The sequence below is a fragment of the Antedon bifida genome, chromosome 9 (assembly GCF_963402885.1).
Source record: "Antedon bifida chromosome 9, ecAntBifi1.1, whole genome shotgun sequence".
Taxonomy (NCBI): Eukaryota; Metazoa; Echinodermata; class Crinoidea; order Comatulida; family Antedonidae; genus Antedon; species Antedon bifida.
In genome coordinates, this window is record NC_136234.1 from 11,969,745 (window position 1) to 11,991,472 (window position 21,728).

Sequence of the window (21,728 nt, forward strand, 5' to 3'; positions counted from 1 at the left end):
TTGTTTGGTAGGGCCCTTTGGGGAGGCGGAGTTCATTTGAGGGAGGTGCTTATTCCTCGAGGGATATATGTTAAATTTTTTTGTTTTAATAATATGGTAACATTTATAATCAAATGAAATCCTCTAATAGATATGAAAAGTGGTAAAAAAGAATAACAAATGCTTGGTAAATTGTAGATAACAGTGCGATGAATTCTACTACAAATAGTATAATTGTGTTATTATAAATGTGGATGGACGTTTATTAGATAGTTGGGTTGGGTCGGGGGGGGGGGGGGGGGGAGGGTAGGAATTATTATTCAAAGTGATGTTTTATTGGAGAGGCGTTTATTCAAATAAATACCATCCTAATAATTATTAATACATTATTTAATTTAAACATCTTTTGAAACTAACTGCCGTGACAGAGTGGGCCCAAGAAAGAAGACATTACGGCTTGCAACATGGGCAGACATCTCGGTTTAATTCCAATTAAATAAATAACCGATTAGCAAACGATAATAATACAGTAGTATGGTAGTATGTTGCTATGATTATTATTATCATACCGACTAACTGTTATTTATTTGATATTAAATACAGACTCCATCATCGATCAATTATCTAATGTAATGATCGTGTATGCTTGCTTTTTTACACTATCATACAATGGAGTGTGTGAATTTTGTTACATTAAAACAAATTAAATAAATTATAAAATAGAATTAAATTTAGAGAGGATAATTAGTTTGAAAGTATAAAATACTGGTTTAATTTCAAGATACAAAATCTAGTTTTAATAGGATAGTGCCTAGGGACCGATTGCAATAAAGGTCTTAACCGCGGTCTTAGACTTAAGCCCAAGATGAAACCCTTAGCAACGATGGTCTTAGATTTAAGACCATTGCAATAAGAAGTCTTAGGCTTAGAATTTCAGCGCCGTGGTCTTAGATTCTAAGCCTCCTCCAGGCATGCTTACGCTAACCGCGCGACGCGAGCGCTCTTAGGCTAGCTTGTAATATCATGGCGAAATTAACCTCTTTAAATATTGATGTGAATTGATTTTATGATACTAGTGTAGAAAAAGGGTATTGAACTATAAGACATGTGTATTATTATTTTTGTCTACCAATTGTTTCAATAGATAAAATCTGTATAGGCCCACACCTACCTGACGATCAATTACTATTAGCGGTCCACAACCGCACCAACAAGCCGTACGCATATTCTCCATACGCGGCCTAGCGCTACACTATTTTGACCAAGAAAAGACTACATATAGTAGCATATTTAAAATTTATTTTTTGAAGTATTTGTTTTTAAACTTTAAGCATGTATTAAGTAACCAATATTTACTATCAAATTACATACAATTTTGTTGCTAATATTTTAAATTATTTGCTAAAATCTCCTAGTATTTACGTAATCTTAACGCTATTGAATAGGCAGTGTGTCCATTCATGCATTAAAATGGCCTCAATATGTCCTACTGAGGAGCTTGTCGCTACTCCTTATTGTTAACTTACTCTATTTGCACTTGTTGGTATAGCGCTCTCATTTGTCGGTAACTATAGGCTGGTTTGATTGTTTGAAATTCTTTACTAATAAAGTCTCAGTTAAGACCGCTATATTGCAATCGACTTTGCTGAGAGGCTTAACTAAGACTTTCGCGAGGGGCTTAGGGCTTAGATCTAAGCCTAAGACAAAGTATTTATATTGCAATCCGCCCTAGGCCTAGTTTCGATGTAAATGTTGTATGACTTATGAATTCTATCGGAATGAATGAGATCGAATGAAAATCAATATAAAATGAATACTTACCGTTTGTTTTTTCGTGATTCCATTGAATATTTTGTTAGAATTAATTCCGAGAAACTATAGTATAATTGCCTATGATTATAATGAAGTTTTTAGAGTATGTTGTTGCTAACGCTATTTACGTATACAATCGCGCGTTACGTGCGTTGCTAAAGAGATATTTGATCATGCGCATTAATACATTGTGTTCTCGAATATACCAACCGTTTTCACCTATTTTCTTAATACCGTATTCATTCGAATAAACTCCCCGGGGCGTGTATTGCCAAGGAGTAGGTAGGGATAGGGAGGGATATTCGAGGGAGGCGTTTATTCGGGGAAGGCGTTTATTTTTTTGGGTGTAATATGTACAACCTCATAAAAAAAACCATAGATATGAATAAATACAACACAATTAATATCGAAAATACAGTAAAAACAGGGTGTTATTAGAAGGGGGGGGGGGGTGGTGGGCGTTTATTCAAAATGATGTTATATGGGGGTGAAATCTCAAAATACTCAATAACAATTTTTTTTCCACAAATGTCTTGATTTACGACAAAAGCGCAAGCAAAATACACAAATATTTAAGGCCGGCTGAACATTAATTTTAGAATCGAAATCCGTAAAACAGGCTATATTAATGTGTAAAATCTATTTAAATCAGGGAAGAATGAAATTTCACTCTTTCTTGATTTAAATATATTAGCCTATCGATCTATCATTCATACAATGTTGAGTTGTATGCTTACCTCCTTGCTGTCATTATATTAATTGCTCTGAATTCATCTAAATAAATGAAAAATCAAGAATGCAGTTTATCTTGTTTATAACATTTTATTTTCAAATAATTTCATATTAATTCAGACCTTTAAAAAAGTATGCAATTATATTTCTCGAAAGTATTATATTATAAGAACTAGCTCTTCAACGCCTTCTGTTAAAATATCGGATTTTGCTAGAATTTTGCTTTAAAAAGGATATATACAGGGTGCATTACTCTCAAAGAAAGCATATGATTTTTTAGTGATTAATAGCCAGAATCAATACTTGTAAAAGATGACGACTACGATAGCCGGTTCGGATGTCCCGCCAAAAGATCATGTGACCCAAGACGCGGGTACGAAACTGGGCTACAATAAAGTGAAACCAGTGTTTATGAAGGTAGATGAAGTTAAAATGACAGGAGATTCTTTTGTAGAAGCCCAAGAGGAAATGCAATTCTGGATCTGTGTTATTCAAACATCCCCAAGGCTTATAATGCTAAAACATGTGCCCCATTGGGAAACTCTGACCACGACAACGTGATTCTAAGACCACTCTACAAGCCAATCTTAAAAAGACAGAAGCCTGTAGTCAAAGAAAGGCAGATCTGGAGCACAGAGGCAATTGATATGCTAAAGAGTTGTTTTGAATCTACGGACTGGGGTGTTTTCTCTGAATCCGAAAATTCTATCGATGTTGAAGTAAATGCTGTTTGTTCATACATAAACTATTGTGCTGATACCATTATACCTAAAAGGAAGACAAAAATGTACCCAAATTGCAAGCCATGGTTTTTACATGAAACGAAATGTCTCATAGTTAAAAAGAAAAAAAGAATATGCAGCCGGTAAGAAAGATGAAGCGAAGCGAATTAAAAAGGAGATTGATGCTAGTATCTTAAAAGCAAAACAAAAATATAAAGCTAAAATGGAAAAACATTTCAAGGATAAAGACACGCGTTCGGCCTGGAAGGCAATGCATATGCTCACTGACTACAAAGAAAAACCGAAAAAATACGTAGGTGACTGTGACAAGAAGTTTGTGGACTCCTTAAACAAATTTTTCTGCAGATTTGATGATGGTCAATATGAAACAGACATGTTGGCTACCAGTGAGAAACTTAACAATCTTAAAGATAATGAATACAATAATAATAATAATAATAATAATAACAATATTGGTAATGATGATAATAATAATGTTGTTGTTAATGAAGACGAGGTTTTAAGAGAATTTGCACGTGTAAAAGTAAATAAGGCAACTGGACCAGATGGGATTTCAAACAGAATTTTAAAAGTGTGCAATATCCAACTATGTCCAATTTTTACTTATTTATTATTTTTAATATTATTTTTAGAAATGGTACTGTTCCACGCATATGGAAAACTTCTATTATAAATCCATTGCCTAAAGTTAATAAACCTAGTGTACCAAAAGATTTTAGACCAATTGCAATTACTTCAAATATAATGAAATGCTTAGAAAGGTTGATTGTATCTAGACTTAAGGAAAATATTGGTAATGCAGATAAGAATCAATTTGCATACAAGAAAAATAGAGGGGTTGACGATGCTGTTAATTCTTATCTCCATGATACATATCATCACCTTGATTCAAAAAGAAATTATGTACGGTCTATATTTTTCGATTTCTCCAGTGCTTTTAATACTATTTTACCACATGTTTTAGTTGATAGATTATTAAGTTTTAATGTCGCACCTCGGCTCACCAAAGTTATATATAGTTTTTTGATTAATAGACCGCAGATGGTTAAGTGCAATGGTATCCTATCCAACAAAGAATCTATCAGTGTTGGAGCTCCTCAAGGATGTGTTATTTCTCCAATTTTGTTCTATTTTTATTCAAGTAGTTTTAATATTTTAAGTAAAGATTGCAATATTGTTAAATACGCTGACGATACTGTAATTAGTGGTTTTCTTTGCGATAGTAAGCATAATGTAAATGAATTTGTTAATGAAGTTGGAAGATTTGTTAATTGGTGTGAGGATATGAACTTAATACTTAATATTACTAAAACCAAAGAGATGATAATAGATTTTCGTAAAACCGCAGTTAAACATAATGTAATAACTATTAAAAAAACCGAGGTTGAAAGAGTAACCCAATACAAATACTTAGGTACTATAATTGACAACAAAATTAAACTGGGAGTCAAACTCTCTCATGATTTCCAAGAAGGCATCTAAAAGGCTCTACTTTCTCAGAAAACTCAAGCAAATTAGAGTTGATAACACTATTTTAATTCTATTTTATCAAAGTATTATTCAAAGTATTTTATCTTTTAGCATTGGATGTTTTTATGGTAACTTTACTGAAAATGATAAGAAAAATATTGAGAGACTACGTAAAATTGCACAACGTATTATTAAAGCTGATCTAACGCCTTGTTCATTTATCTATGAAAAGAGTATTTTAAAAAAAGTAAACAATATTATGAAAGACCCCACTTATCCGTTGCATTACTGTTATAACTTAAATAGATCAGGTATTAGGCTACGACCTCCAAGAACAAATCTTTGTAGAACTAGAAAATCCTTCGTTGTAAATAGCATTCATATTTTTAATTCTAATGTAAGACGATAATGCAATTTTTAAATAGTTTTACATTTTTAACTTTTTATCTTGTATTTTATCTGTTATAGTTCTGCACGTTTTTGTTGCAATATTGTTGTTTTAATCTACCAAGCAAAGTGAATTTCCATTTTTATGGAAAAATAAAATTTCTTGAATCTTGAATCTTGAAAAAGATATTTACAAGGCTATACTGAAATCAGTGAAAAGCCAAAATATTGTTGGTATAGCGTATCAAAAATCTATGGAGGATTTATATAGGAACACATCAAGATAGGGTTTGCCTAATATCAACTGGGTTAAACCTAAGAGGTAGAAACATCATTTATCATTAAATATCATTTATGATAGAAACCCATGCCATACGACACAGATGCTACTCGCATTATTGTTAAAGACCTGCCTTTATCTGTATCGGATGAAGAAATTAAAACAAGCCTTCTGCGTTTTAATTGCAAAATACTGGGATCTATACAACGGATGAAACTGAGAGTTGACGGGCAATTAACAAATTGCGTAAATGGAGACCGGGTACTATACGCTGAAACCCTTAAAACACAAGGTTTGTAAGCGTTTTAAACTTCAAGACGAGAATGTTTCACGATGGTCAAATAGATGAAAGAGTGTGTGCTCAAAATGCCATAAAAATGTTCCAATAAGCTTGTCTGTCACGCCTGTGGTTTGGAGGGTCATAAAAAGAACCAATGTGGTGCAGAAAAGTTGTTACACAATGATTCGGGTGAAATTTTCATCCAAGAAATGTGGGAACGTGTCATAGAAAAAAGGGCTCTGGACACCGATAGGCCAGCTAAAGATAAAGATGAATCAGTATCAGAGGAAAGTGGGGAGAGTGACGAAGATGACGATGAGGAAAGTGAGCCAACAAAAGAGAAACAAAAGAAACAAGGAAAGATAACAACTTTTATGAATGCTCCAGCTAGCTCCAGTGTAGGCCTTCAAGTGGTTAAAGAGAAAGAAAATAACAAGAAAGAAGAGGAACAAGCTGAGCCAGAAATCTCACCTTCGATGCCGGGAACGAAAAGAAGACGAAAAGCAAGTAAAAGTAAGAACTAGATTTGAACTCGTCACTACGGACGAGTTAGGTTATCCGCAGCGCAAACGCCACGTGCACGTCATACGTTAGAATATTGCCCACAGTATAACGATTATGCCATTGAAAAAATGTTAGTGCGCTCTCTATTTTACGTCACGTCTAAGTATATACAGTATACACTATATACTGTATACGTACTACATACAGTGCAGAATAGGTGAAAATAAGTGACCAAAGTTATTGACGCTTTTGGACATGATGACGTCATCACAATTTTAAAAACGGTATATCATGCGAAAGATAATTGATCGGCCTAGACAATATAAAAAAGTGGGGGGAAGTGGAATACGGATAAGTGGAGATGCGCTCTATTAAATGTGATGAGCTATGACGAAAGAGACAAAAATCCGCTATTTTTTTTCAAGTGGCCATACGATGACGTCACTATGTCCAGTTAGCCATATCATCGATGCATGATTCTATATCTACAACTCATCAACTTCCATAATATGTAATAAAAAATAAACTTCACCATGTAGTTTAAAATTTATGACTGTTTAAAAAAAGGCATAATTTTGACGAATTTTTGAACTTTTTCATCAAAAACGCACGTAAATTATCCAATTCCACGTGCTCGTATGACGTAATTTTAAGTCGAAATTGTTTAAAAGTTGGTAAAATTACTAGAAAAGGCTGAAAAAACATAAATCACGCGAAAAAATTATATGTTTGCGCTACATGCGCACGCGCGCGTAAAATTGTTGATTTTTCGCATTTTGAAATTTTCTGTGAAACATGCCATTTTTAATCCATAGAAAGTTTGCCCCTGATATGACTTTTAATGTTCACCAAGTGTCATTACAAAATGACTTTTGGTTTTTAGTCTATGTTAAATACGCGAAATTCATAAAATCGCGCGTAGCTTACGCTGCGCGACTCTAAAGAAAAAAAACGAATTGTCCTGCACTTCTACAGATAGAGGTAAATCTTCTGACAAAGTTATATGATGTAATGTTGATCAGAATTTTGAGATACACGTGACACAAAATTCTGGGAAAGAAAGAAGAACTAGACATGAAACTCGTCACTTTGACGAGTTAGTTATCCGCACCACAAACGCCACGTGCACTTTATACGTTGGAATATTGCACACAGAAAAAGCTTATGGCATTATGACCTGAACTGAAGAATATGATATGTTGTTATTGCTGAATTCTGTTATTTTGTGTCATATAGTATACACAGTACAATCTGTATACATATCACATACAGTGTAGAATAGATGAAATTACGGGACCCGCTATTTATTCCAATTTTTAACATGTTGACGGTTTCAAAATGAAACGCGAATGTAGCAATTTCGGAAGGAAATTATCTCAGCAAAAACATATTAACATGTAGAAGAAATTTGAATACGTGAAATATTGATGCGCGCTCTTTTAAATGTAATGAACTATGACGCAAAAGATTAAAATACGAGTCAAGTGGCCATATGATGATGTCACAACATCCGATTGGCAAAATGTTCACATAAATTTGTATCTACAATCCAATAGCTTCCAGAAAACGTTTTAATCGTGATTTTCACATTTTATTCTTACGATCTATAACAGATTAAAATTTACTGTAAAGGTGAAATTAATGACCCACGCAATTTAAATTTTTAGGCATGATGACGTCATAAAAATTAAAATATTTTTAACTCATGCGAAAGATAGTTGATTGACCTAGACAATATTAAAGTCTTGGAGAAATTTGAATACGGATAAGCGTGATGCGCTCCATTGAATGTGATGAGCAATAACGAAAGAGACAAAAATCCTATATTTTACATTCGTGTGGCCATACGATGACGTCACAACATCCGTGAGGAAAAAAGTGTGCATGAATTCATACCTACAACATATCTGCTTACACAAGTTAAAAAAATTTGGGGTAACCATTGATCCTGATGAGCTATAATAGATTCAAAATAGGCATAATTTTGACAATATTTTGTAACTTTTGCAACTAAAACGCACGCAAATGGTCTAAATCAACGTGTACGTATGATGTCATTTTCATTTGTAATGATGTCAATCTTGTTTAAAATGACTAGGAAAGGCTGTAAAATCATAATTCAAGAGAAAAACACATGATTTTCATGCTCCGTGCGCACCTTACGCGTAAAATTGTTCGCGCGCGTGGGAATTTTTGACATGCTCAAAATGTCATGATCATCAGCGTAGAAATTTGATTAAAAATTAATTTTGCGCATTTTAAAATCTTAAATGCGCGTGCGAGCGTAACTTTTTTTTCATTTTTAATCCACAAAAAGTTTGCCCTTGATATGACTTAAATTTTCACAAAGTGTCAAAAAAAAATTATGCTTTGTTTTTAATCTATGATCAATCATAAAAAATCTTAAAATCGCGCGTAAGTCGTAAGTCACGTTGCGCAACTCTGACGCCATTACGGGCTATTATTGAGAAACATATGCCCATTTTACAGTCCACAGAACGTCTCAGGACTGTTTTTCCGGAACCACCCATTATTGCATTTCGTAGACCTCCCAACCTTCGTGATATTATTATTAGTCAGATCCAAATTTAAGAGTGAAATTAACTCTCATGACAGCCAAAATTTGGGCAGTCACCTTTGCGGCAAATCTTGCCAAACTTGTTATTTGGTTGACTCTACTGAAAAATTTAAGAGTAACCAAACTGGCCGCATTTTTCGGAAAAGACAATTAATTAATTGTCTAACCAAAAACGTCATTTATCTCATATACTGTAATATTTGTGGCAAACAGTACGTCGGAGAAACAAAAAACACTCTCCGTATGAGAATGACACAACACAGATCAGCTATCAAAACATTAAAGCTTAATCAACCTGTAGCCGAACATTTTAATTCAGCTGGTCACTCGATTGCAAATTTCAGAGTTATTGCAATAGACCACGATGTCAAATGGAGCGACAAAACTCGCAAAGACAAAGAAAACCACTGGGAATTACAACTTAAAACCACAAAAACCTTTTGGACTTAACATTAGCAACATACTCCCAGATCGGTAAAATTATTCCATTGACTTGGAGGCAAATATAAATGTTTTTAAGCATTGTTCAACATTTTTAATCACGTGACTCTATAGCTCACTATGTCGATCGGTCTGTATGTCGGTCGGTCTGAAACTAACTCAAATTTGCGAACGCGACTGCAGCCATGTATATGGCCTTGTTTATTTATAACAATGTCAGTTCATGTCCTAATTGTTTGCCACACATCACAGCTGTAGATTACAGTGCATTAATGCGCATGCTCCAATTCCAGCCATGGTAACGCGCGCAGCGCGTGATTGTTGCCATTGTATACGTATCGCGTTAGTATAGTAACTACAGCATACAAACGTCTAAAAGCAAACAAGCTTACACTGTCTTACAATTTCTCCGAAAGTATTTCAGCAGAATTTACTAATGGATTCACGAAAAAACAAACGGTAAGTTACTAAATTATAGTCTAAATGAAATTTCAATAGCATGTATAATAAATAGATAAAAGATTTGTGTATTGAAACAAACGATGTTTTGTATCAATGTTTTATATTTATACCTAGATACACCACACGCCAATATAATATAAGGCCTACATACATAACCATATTAGTTATTTGTAAAGAAATAATTTATCATATCATTGTTTTATAAATACATATATCTTATATAGATTATCTGACGATCATAGATCAAACACATATTTTAAGATCTTTGATGTGCATCCTGCAGACGTCGCTTCTGGGTCTGACTTGATGTCATCTAAAATAGGATTCTCTAACCATGAAGGTAAAACACATGTTTCTCAATTAAAAATCATGTAGGCTACCACTAATGGGTATCAGATGGAGTCAAACCAGTTTACCATGCTCTAGGTTAAATGCGTTGAAATGAAAGTGTAACAAAATATTTTTTCTTTGAAAGAAGCAGCACGAGAGAAGTCTTCTGGATATGGTTGAACTTGCTGGTAAATCTAGTCCTCTATTTAAAAGACTACATAGAGGCAACTCTAGCCCAACGACTGCAAGCTGTCAAAAGATGGGCAACCACTGCAGTTCTGATACAAGAAAAAAACTTTCAGATGGAATCGTCGGACGTACTGCTACCTCATTTTCAACCATCCAGTCAGGAAGCAGGCCATCGCTTGATAATGCCGCTATTGGAAGACGTTCCTCGAATAACATTGGTCGACAGACGGCAATAGACAAGAAAGCTGCGAGGAAGCAACCACCAAATGGGCGACTAACGAACAGGCCACAACTGAGCCCACCACGGCTGATTGCAACTCGTCTTCCCTGTGACGACGAACATACTAGTTTGACATTACCTTCAATAAATGCTACAGGAAAATTGGCAATGGCAAAACGCCCAAAAGTAGCACCAAGACCACCAGACATGACACGACCTCAAAATCAGAGCAGCAGTTTACGTCGAAATTACAAAGGATCCAGGCGCGGCAAAACCATATAACAGTGGTATAGGAATTGATTGAATTAGAAACTGTTTTAATGATTTAAATTTAATTGATAGAAAGTTACTCTCAATATGTATGGATTCCGAGAACGTGGTGAAACCCAGAGCCAAGTTTCGTTCTAATGATCATGGCAGCGAGTATACTGTCACATAATAATAAATAAATTTGTTCATACTGTAATGAAACATTGTCTAACTTCAACAGAGTTCCTCGCATGATGACAGTTGGTGAAAGCGACCAATCACAAGCTTTGATGATCCGAATGAAAGGAAACGTGTACGGGCACCACGTGATCAAAATAACACTTTCAAGACACATAATTGCAGAATTGTTTAAACCTCTGAATTAACATGAAATAGTTTGAAAATAAAATGTTATACACAAGATAAACTACATTCTCGATGGTCAATCTCTTGTGTTTGTTGAGTTTTATAGACAATACTCACTGGCATGCATTATAACCTCTCCAGTAGTTGGTAGTAATTTATCCTCTCTAAATTTACCTCAAAATCAGAGCAGTAGACCTAGTCTATGGCGATATTACAAAGGATCTAGGCAATAGACAAACCATAGGCCTACAGCAGTGGTATAGGAATCCTATTGTATCAGAACCGTTCAGAATGATTTAAATTGAATTCATGCTTAAAAGCTAATCTCATGGATGTATGGACTGATTGAGACAACCGTCGTGGTAAACTCCCATATAGAGCCAAGCTTTGTTTGCTCCAATGACGACAGTGAGACTAGTGTGACAGAATAAACTAAATGTGTTTATTAAAGAAAAATGTCCTGCTTCCATTGTCATTAAAAATGGATGATATAGTTGTGTTTGAGGACACTGCAACTTTACTACAACTATATTAATAAATTATTATTGCAAGTTATTCTATCATTATAAGTAAATAGTTTAAGCGTTGTGTATGTCTACATTTACACAGGATTTGATAGGTGTGTTACTTGTTACTTGTTTGCATAGCTATCCCCATTATTTGGGACATTTCGCCGTCATTGACGACATTATGTTGACATAGCACAACAATGAGAGACATTAATTTTGATGAGAAGGTCATGGAACACTAATTACTAAAAACCTGGGACCTGTAACCCTAGGTAGAGACCCTGACGGGTACTCTCCCACTGATTTGGTGTCATTGATCCTAAGTACAGCCTATGTATAATTATTATTATTATATAGGCCACGCCACACTTAATTATACCCCTTTAGGGGTTAAAATACAGTTACATGCTAAGAGATAATAATAGGGAAAAATGAAGGCACAGCCCGAGGTTATAACAGAATAATATCATAGCCTCTCAATAAACTGCTATCGCCATTGAATTTGGCTACAGAGTATTATATTAGGCCTATATTTGATTATTCAGGCATTCCATATAGCCAACCTTATATTGCTTACTTATTGGTTGAAAACGATCATGCCACAGTCAGAGTTGTATTATTATTCAATATAAGCCAGTTGAACTTAAGGCGACCATTGTATTTATTTCTTCATGTATGCTGTAATCGATTGTGTAACTATTGACGTGAATCCGAAATAAAAGCAAAATTGAATTGAACATACTTTTGTTATTGAAATTGCACTCAGGTTTGATTGGCTAAATCCATCCCTGCCTAAATCGAATGATCTTTCAATATCACGGGTTTAGAATCATTTCAGATAGGCCTACTGAGACGGAAGTCAACATCAGGGAGAGTGGATTTCACTTTTCCCTGGTAAAACTACAAAGTATACACGACTATACTGTGTCACCAAAAGAGGTATATGTCTTTTGAAGAATACGGTAAGTAACCTCAAATTCTGCTAAACAATCTATCTAACGGCGGTCTATGCATGTCTATGTAATGACGATGCGGACCTACATTCACTGGTAGCATACTGCAGATTATTTTGACCAAAAAAAAAAACTAAATTACTCAGAAATAGTAATATAGTAACTTAATATTATATAATATATTATTTCAGGTGAAACGCTTGGCGATAAAAGGACAAAAATTGTAGTTTCTCGATGTCCTCGCGCGTATTCTTTTTTCCGGCCACGCCCTTTTCCCCAAAATGCGAAATCCATAAACTTACGTTAGTCAAAATGGATCTGCAAATCACTAATCACTGAATTTTGGTTATATGTATTTATTAATATTAGTTTATGTAATACAACGATAGTCATAGATCCTATGCCAAAAGCGAGATACAGCTTATTACAGTATATGCGTTTGACGTCATCGTGTGTATAAATTATTATTACTGTTTACTTATGCATTATGTATTTAGATGTTGTTGTAAATTAAGTATTTTAATTTTTAAATGTGTGAACATTTTTCCTTAGATCATTGCTATTTTAAATTAAAGGAATAGATTATAGCTTGGAAACTTTACAGTTTACAATATCTAAATTAGGCCTACTTATCATTGGATTACGGTTGCACTCGTAAGGTGAAATTTTACACCATGCAATTTTCAACCGCACCCAAATACTTGCTGAAAATATCTATTGAGTAATTATTTAGAAAACACTATTTAGCTATAATTGTGAACGTGTGAACAACATATGTTAGAGATTCGCACAATTATTCTCAATTATAGTAAACTTTTTTATTAAAAAAAATATACTGTATCACTATTAAGACCTGTATTTTAATTTAAAGTGTTATTATTTAGTATTGATGTATATCAACCAGGAAACGTATACTTTCTTCCCTTGTATAACATTTTTTTCAGTTGCAAACAGCTATTATTCTGTTGGCTTTCTTAAAAATCTGCTTTTCTGTATAGATTTGGGTGCATTCGTATTATTGAGGCACTATTAAATAATAATAATAATTAATTATATATAATTAATTAATAACATAATAATAATATGTATTGTTCTTGATATTGCAAGTTAGTAAACCATAAGTCTGGATATTATTGTATAAGCACAATATTAGTTTATATCATAAGGTACCTTGCGTGAGAGTTTAATATGCATGGTTTAAGATGTATTATTGTATACAAAACTTCAGAAAGTCTATTGTTCCCATACTATACAACTTTATAATATAATATAAATACTTGAACTCTAGCTATATTAGAAGTTATTTTATCTCGGGTCAATAAACTAAGCTATTGCATGTATATACACACTCATAACAATATATTTATTTACTTATTTTGCACAGCAATTTGACATGACGTCACGCTTTATTGCTTGTCAGATCCGAAGGTCATTGTTTGACTACAAAACATTGACCTAGACGAAGTTTACCTCAACGGCTTTCGCTCTGCAAATTATTGCAAGCCAAAATTGTACACTGCGTAGTCATGAACAGTAAAGTTTCTACATAAAGAAAGTTTTAAAATTTTACTTAAAACCTAAATTATAACTTACCAAAATAATACAAAATGAAATATTACGACTGTCGAGTGCCCTCGTATTTAAGGTGTCTAGAAAACTGAGATCTTGATGTGCATAGTACGAATACTTGTATGTAGTTGTAGTAGTAATTTATAATTCAAGATTACAAGTTGAATAACATTGAAAGCATTGTTACAGTATATATACGAACAAAAATGAAAACAAATTTAATTTAAGTTTTAGAATAATTTACAATTAAAATAAGTTCTACACATTTGTTTCAGAACAATATCCTAGAAAATGGCTGAATTAAAGATTCCTCAGTTGAAGGTGAAAAAAACAGATATGATTCAACTTCATGGAATTCATGAATTTGAATGTAATAAACTACCTGTAACCAGCATCGTTGGCAATGGGTCTTTTGGGCAGGTGGTGTATACAAGCACGTATCAACTCCCAGGAATGGCAGAACCTGAATGTGTAATCATAAAAAAAATGCCGCAAATGCTTGACACAGAAGACAAAAAGATGTTTTTTAAAGAGGTGGCTCTACTGCATGAGCTCAAGCATGATAATATTGTAAAGCTCAAAGCATTGTCCAAACAACCTTATGCAATCATGTTAGAATACATTTACTTTGACTTTAAGTCATTTGGTGAAGATTTCCAGATAAGCAACCTTTCCAGTCTTTTACTGAAACTAGACATGTATGGCTGCAACAGTTTTCATCATTTAGTATGTTACGCAGGAAAGGAGATAATTAACGGTATTGCTTACATGCACTCACAGGGCATTGCACACCGGGACCTGAAGCCAGAAAACATTCTGGTGAGTAATCAACACTACGCTAACTTACCTTCCTCTGAACTTTCTGAACAGTTTCAGACTAAACCAATAATTTGCAAGCTGACTGATTTTGGGGAAGGTAGATCAAAATTTATACAGACACAGTCAATGCTATCCTCAATGTCTAAATGTCTTGATCGTGGTACTGTTCCATACATGGCCCCTGAAATTCTTGTTAACGATGAATTATTGAAGAATGCCTCAATAGAAGACCTAATGCTCATAGATATGTGGGCACTAGGGATGATTTTCTTTTGTCTTACCAATCCCTCGTTAAAATGTCCATGGATTTTAGAGGCAAGGGCATCTGGATGCAATACCCAATCGCAAATGAAGTCACTTGTCAAATCCAAGCTTGAAAAAAAAGAGTTGCCAATGGAAGACACAAAATATGAGGTTGAAAGAGCTACATGCTGGATTGGCTTAGAAAACATATATAGAGGTTGTTCTGTTGCAAAAAGGAGTCGTCTGACTCTGGAAGAAATAAATCATATTCTTAATCAAGATGGCATGGGTGACATTGATGTCGTTAACCTTAATGTTAGTCAAGCTTCTTCACTAAAACAGCTTGATGAGCATGTTGATACACAAACAGCCAACCTTACAGATACAAATCAGGTAAATTCTGCAATCAATCTGAATGAAGCAACAAATTCATGTGCTTTTATTGCAGTTAAAATTGCTGACAAGATATTAAATGAACGCGACACAGACGAGTACAATGTATGTTCATCCTTTAGTGACTTTTCTGAAGATGCAATCCTTAATCTGCCTTCTAAAATAAATGAACACAGAGATATTGAGAAACTGTATGATGCAAAGGGAGCCTACCACATTTTACATCAACGAAATCTATTATCGTCATCATATGACTTTTCAGAAGAGCTTCCATATGCAGATACTGTGTTCTCAAAACAAGGAAGATCAAAACTTCACACAAAGCTTTGTGAATTATCTGCCCAAAACTTTGCGGCGATTTATGTTAGCAACCCTTTAGCCATTACTATAGGATGTTTCAATAGGTATCCGTATATCATTGATACACATCCTGTTTTTGTGGCTCCTGGAAAAGGCAATGGTCTGATATTGGTAGGAAGAAGTAATTCTACTGAAGTTTGGAAGAATCTATGCACTTATGTATGGAGACGGTTTAGTCATGGAGGCGTGAAGGCAGATGAATCGCAATCTTTGGCAGTTATGACACCAAAGAAAAAAAGAAAGGTAATTACTGAACTTTTTTTTTAAATGGTAATGAATTAGTCATGGGGGAATATTCCTCTTTAATTGCTGTGTGCCTGTTAAATGCATCCAGCACACTGTTGTAGTAAGCATTGGCAACAGTAGAAGCTGTAATAGCCCACTTATCCATTTTAATCACAATGGTTTTTGTTTTTCCCGCTTAAAGCTCAGGTACAGCCATGAATTTTAAATATAATATCCGGTTAATTGTACATAAATCAAATATTTGTAACAGAAATCAAGACGAAAAAACATGAATTTCCCTTAATATGGTCAAATACAAAATTTGGCAAAATTGTGCCATAAAAACCAGGAAGACTTTTTTTTAGTAGTAGTCTAGTAGTTTAACCTAATGTAAAAACATGTCTGGTGACTCCCTAGAAGGTGAAAAAAGATGGTGGATATACGGTGGATAATTTTTGCTATAGCATGAAAATAAAAATCTAAAGTTGAATAAAAAATACCAGAAATAAAAAATTCAAGTTATATTACCTATATTTAGTCATCTGATTACATTTTATACCACACCGTTTATTTTTCCTAGTTTTTTAAAATGCCTCTCTATTTACAAAATGTGTGTACAAAAGAATAGAGATTTTACTGTGTAATTTGAACTATCCCCCACTGATAAGAAAGTGCTTATTTTCAACAAGCTCGTGTAACACAAATAAAATTTAAAAAAATATGAAACATATGGGAAACTATAGATCGATAATTATTGAAATGTATGATCAATATAATTTTTTTGCCCGTACCTAGCCTTTAAAGGTAAAATATAACATTTGAGATTCTCTATGTGAAGTATATTTTTCTCGCAGATTATATTTTCTGAAAGTGTATTCACATGGAAATATTTGTTATAGAAATAATTACTACAAAGATATGCAAATAAAATAACTACAGTAGGTGGTTAAAAATATAATTATAATAATTATATATATAATAACACATCTGATTAGATGCCTGTTATTTTATTGGAGGATTTTCAGACACATGATATACTCTCCAATGATCTCTTACGTCATGAAGAGTGGAATTTCGTTATATGCGAGTGTCCTAAGCGTGTGTTTTAAAACAAATAATGAATATTTTATATTTGTGCAATGGAACAAATAATTTTCTTAATTGGTGAACGATAAATGTCATAAACTCACAAAAATGCATTATTGTATAACATGCTCAGAACAATTTAAGACCAAATATATCTCTATGATTGAGAAATATGAGATCCTATGGGGGTGTCTAGAAAACTCAAACAAATTTGAATTACTATTTTAGATTTACAAACTCATTCCTAAAGTACTCTTTGTTTGGTCATTTTGTATGTCCAGATATATGCTCGAAGCATTCACTTGAAATTTTCAATCAGTAGATCCCATCTTTTATGACACCTTTATCCAGGGAACACACTTATCTAGGTGACACCCCTATTAAAGAGACAATTTCTCAAAGGTGTCCCTTTAATAGGGGTTGTACTGTATCTAGCATAAATATATGGGCCAATACAGCGAAATATAGGTAGTCTTTAACATGCTATTTCATATAAATTTACTTTGTTTTGTTATTAATGGCTTCAAAGTTAAAATGATATAATAACGCATTCTTATTTATATGTGACGATACGATTATGATGCAGATGATGACAAAAATATGACATGACATAATAAGATTTAAATTTATTTGTATACATATTTTTGCAGATACAAAGTCAAGAAATTGCAGAACTTGAAAGTAAGTTTTTCGAGTTTAAAGCTGCACTCAGTAAGCACTACCAGGGTAAAAACATCAAGTTGCTGAAATTTTGCCTATTTGAAAAATTACCAATATCAACCTTTGACGACGAAGGGCTCATAGGACACACTTTATTCAATGAACTTGATAGCACTGGTGGCAATGGATACATAACATCTAGCGATGTCAATCTGCTGTTGGAGATTACAAGACTAACGGGTCCAAAGGATGCCGAACGTCTTGTACTTCAGTATATAGAAGATAACAATATCCAGAATAGACCTACTGATAAGAATACGTTGTCGCCATTTCGCAAACAACTGTTTAGGGCTGTGAACCAAGCTGAAGCAGGTGCGTTAAAGAGGGTTACCGCTGCGTATCGACTAGAACATTTCCAATATACCACACTTTGGGATGTAGTATTCAAATTAGAGACCGATCTACTTTTACCAAGAGAAATAACACAGTTTGCAACACTTCTTGGGAGACTCGCACAGAAAGAAATTTTAAGTATCGGTATGTTTTTTTTTTTGTCAATTAATGAGTGTTTGATTTGTTATGAAATCTCAATGCTGGTATCTAAGTGTTGTGGGTATATGTTTGGTACTTATAAAACGCGTTCATCACCTTAAAATATTATTCTGTTTAATCTTAATTCTTTTTTTTCTCTAGGTGAGGATGATCGCTTGCAACTTAACTTAAATGATTGCGAACTACTAGGTGACCTAGTGAAGGAAATGATGCAGATGTATGCAGGAGAAAATATAGATTTGCAAGAGCTGGATATCAGTAATAGTGATGTAAGTGACATTGGTGGTCCTTTACTAGGTACATTCTTGAGTAAGTTTCCTAAGCTACTTGAACTGAAGATGAATAATTGCAAATTATCAGGCGGAATAATGAATGAAATGATTAGAGTGTATGCAGAAAATGAGTTAGAACTACAGCAACTTTATACATGGAATAATGATTTTAGTGATATTGATGGTACCTTACTTGGTAAATTATTGAGTAAGTCTCCCAAGCTAAATAAACTTGTGATGAATGGTTGCAATCTATCAGGTGATGTAATGAATGACATGATCAGAGTGTATACAGTAGATGAGTTACAATTTCAAGAGATTTATTTTGGTAATAATGATATCGGAGATATAAATGGTACTTTACTTGGTACTTTCTTGACTAAGTCTCCTAAGCTGAGGATATTTAGCCTAGAGGATTGTAAAGTATCAGGACGTGTAATAAGTGATATTATCAGAGTATATACATGTGCGGTAGAATTACAAATGCTTTTTATTGGAAATAATAATATCAGTGACATTGACGGTACTTTACTGGGTACTTTCTTGAGTAAGTCTCCTAAGCTGAGTTTATTGAGCATGGTCAATTGCAATCTATCAGGTGACATAATGAATAAAATTATCAAAATTTATGCAGGATATGGATTAAAATTAGAGCTTAATATCAAAAATAATGATATTAGCAACGTTGATGGTAATTTACTGGGGACTTTCTTGAGCAATTGTCCTAAGTTGCTTCAAATTTTTATGGGAAATTGCAAAGTATCAGGTGACGTAATGAATGCAATGATGAGAGCCTATGTAGGAGATGAATTGGAATTAAATTCGCTTTATATTCCCGATAATGATTTCAGTAACATTCATGGTACCCTACTGGGTACTTTCCTAAATAAATGTGTTAGACTGACTAACCTTGAAGTGGGAAATTGTAAACTATCAGGTGACGTGATGAATGAAATGATGAGAGTGTATACTGGTGCAGTAGAGTTACAAAAGCTTAGAATGAATGAGAACGACATCAGTAACATTGATGGTACTTTACTAGGTACTTTCTTGAGTAAGTCTCCTAATCTTAGGGAACTTGGTATGCATGATTGCAAACTGTCAGGTCAAGTAATGAATGATATGATCAGAATATATGCAGGAGATAATTTAGAACTGCAGACCATTTATTTTGGGTATAATGATTTCAACAATATCAATGGCACTCTACTTGGCACTTTCTTAAGTAAATCTTTTAAACTGAGGAAACTTGTTGTACATGGTTGCAAATTATCAGGGCACATAATGAATGAAATAATCAGAGTGTATGCAAAAGATGAGTTAAGATTACAAGAGCTTTGTATAGGGAGAAATAATTTCAGTGGCCTTGATGGTACTTTACTGGGTAATCTCTTGAGTAAGTCTCCTAACCTGAAGATACTTGAGATGGTAGATTGCCAACTATCAGGCGACATAGTGAACAGAATGATTAGAACGTATAAGGGAGATGAGTTACAATTACAACGGTTAGATATTGGGGCTAATGATTTGAGTGACGTTGATGGTACTTTACTTGGTACTTTCTTAAGTAAGTCTCCTAAGCTGTTTTTACTTGAAATAGGTTATTGCAAACTATCGGGACAAATAATGAATCAAACGTTAAGCGTGTGTGAAAGAGGTGCGTTAGAATTGAAAAGTTTTATTATTAAGGGAAATGATTTCCATGACATTGATGATACTCTATTGGGTACTTTCTTGACTAACTCTCCTAAATTACGTCAAGTTACCATACATAATTGCAATCTGCCATTTATTACAATGATGAAATTGTTTATGGAGTATTCGCGCAGAGGAGTAAAAATGGACATATGACAATTGACAGCATATAAGACCGTGGCGTTGATAACATGATTGCTTGTGACATACATTTTAGTTGCGATAAACGTACGAATTTTAAATGTTTAAATGGTTATAAAAATTGAATAACGAAACGTAATAAATAACTATCTGTAAATAACGGTAGGCCTAATTAGGGTAAAATTAAGGTGAAATTTGTTAAAATGTAGTTACGTAAGTGGAAAATTGTATAATCATGTACTATTACAATGTATTGTAAATGTTGTACTTTACTTTCATTTAAAACATTGTAACTTTATCATTAAATATTATAAGATCTGGCGGCGCCAGTTGATGTTGCTGTAAACAAAACAAACAAACAAAATATGATTCGCAATATTTGTTGAGAACTTGCTTTAACAAAATTATTTTTCCCTACGTAAACATCACTAGCTTGTATATAGGTTGTTATAAAAAAGATATTATATTCATTATGAAGAAAATTATACTGTATTTTGAAACAAAGAAGACTACTTTAATAAAATGGTGTGGGATTTATTTAGAATAATTAAAATTAATCTGCTGTCTTGAGAAGAAGAAATAGATATATTTGCTTTATGTTTAATACAGGTTATAGAGTAAATATGCTGTATATTGATGGAACCGATAGTTTACAAATAAAATGATATACACAACAATTTTACAGTTGTATTTAATATTATATCATTTCATCGTGTTAAAGACAGACCGAAAGATATTTCAAACTACTTTGGAGCTCAAAGAAAAACCAGCAGAAGTTCAACAAGTATAACAGGTCTCCCACTGGTTTATGACGATGACGGCAACGACCCGGACGATTTACGTTTGATGTTGCATTTGGTTGAATTTTTCGTCATGGAGTAAAAATTGAAACCATCACAGCGAACTGTTATTATAACGGATGGCTATGGCAAGGGCGTTGACGATGATAATGATACGCCTGATGTAGTCAAATTTTTGGTAACGAATGGCAATACAAATAAAATAATAAAACTAAACCATAATCAGTAGCAGTAATAGCAGCGACATCAACAATAGTAGCAGCAGTTTTAGTATCTTATGAAGTAGTGGTGGTGGTGGGGCTGGTGGCGGTGGCGGCGGAAGCGGGCTGTGGTGGTGGTGGTGTTGGCAGCGGTGGTGGCAGCAGTAGTAGCCGCAGCGATAGTAGTGTAACCCCAGAAGTTCACGCTATAGAGGTCGTTCATAGAGAG

At 33.8% G+C, this 21,728-nt stretch overlaps 1 protein-coding gene across 1 annotated transcript; it reads left to right on the forward strand.

Moving 5' to 3' along the window:
* The first annotated feature begins 14,662 nt into the window (after positions 1 to 14,662).
* LOC144852955 (uncharacterized) lies at positions 14,663 to 21,136 on the forward strand. Its single transcript, XM_078711010.1, has 3 exons — positions 14,663 to 16,111; positions 17,830 to 18,376; positions 18,533 to 21,136. Exons 1-3 carry the CDS (start codon positions 14,663 to 14,665, stop codon positions 20,512 to 20,514), a joined length of 3,978 nt encoding a protein of 1,325 aa, XP_078567136.1. The 3' UTR covers positions 20,515 to 21,136.
* Positions 21,137 to 21,728: the final 592 nt, after the last annotated feature.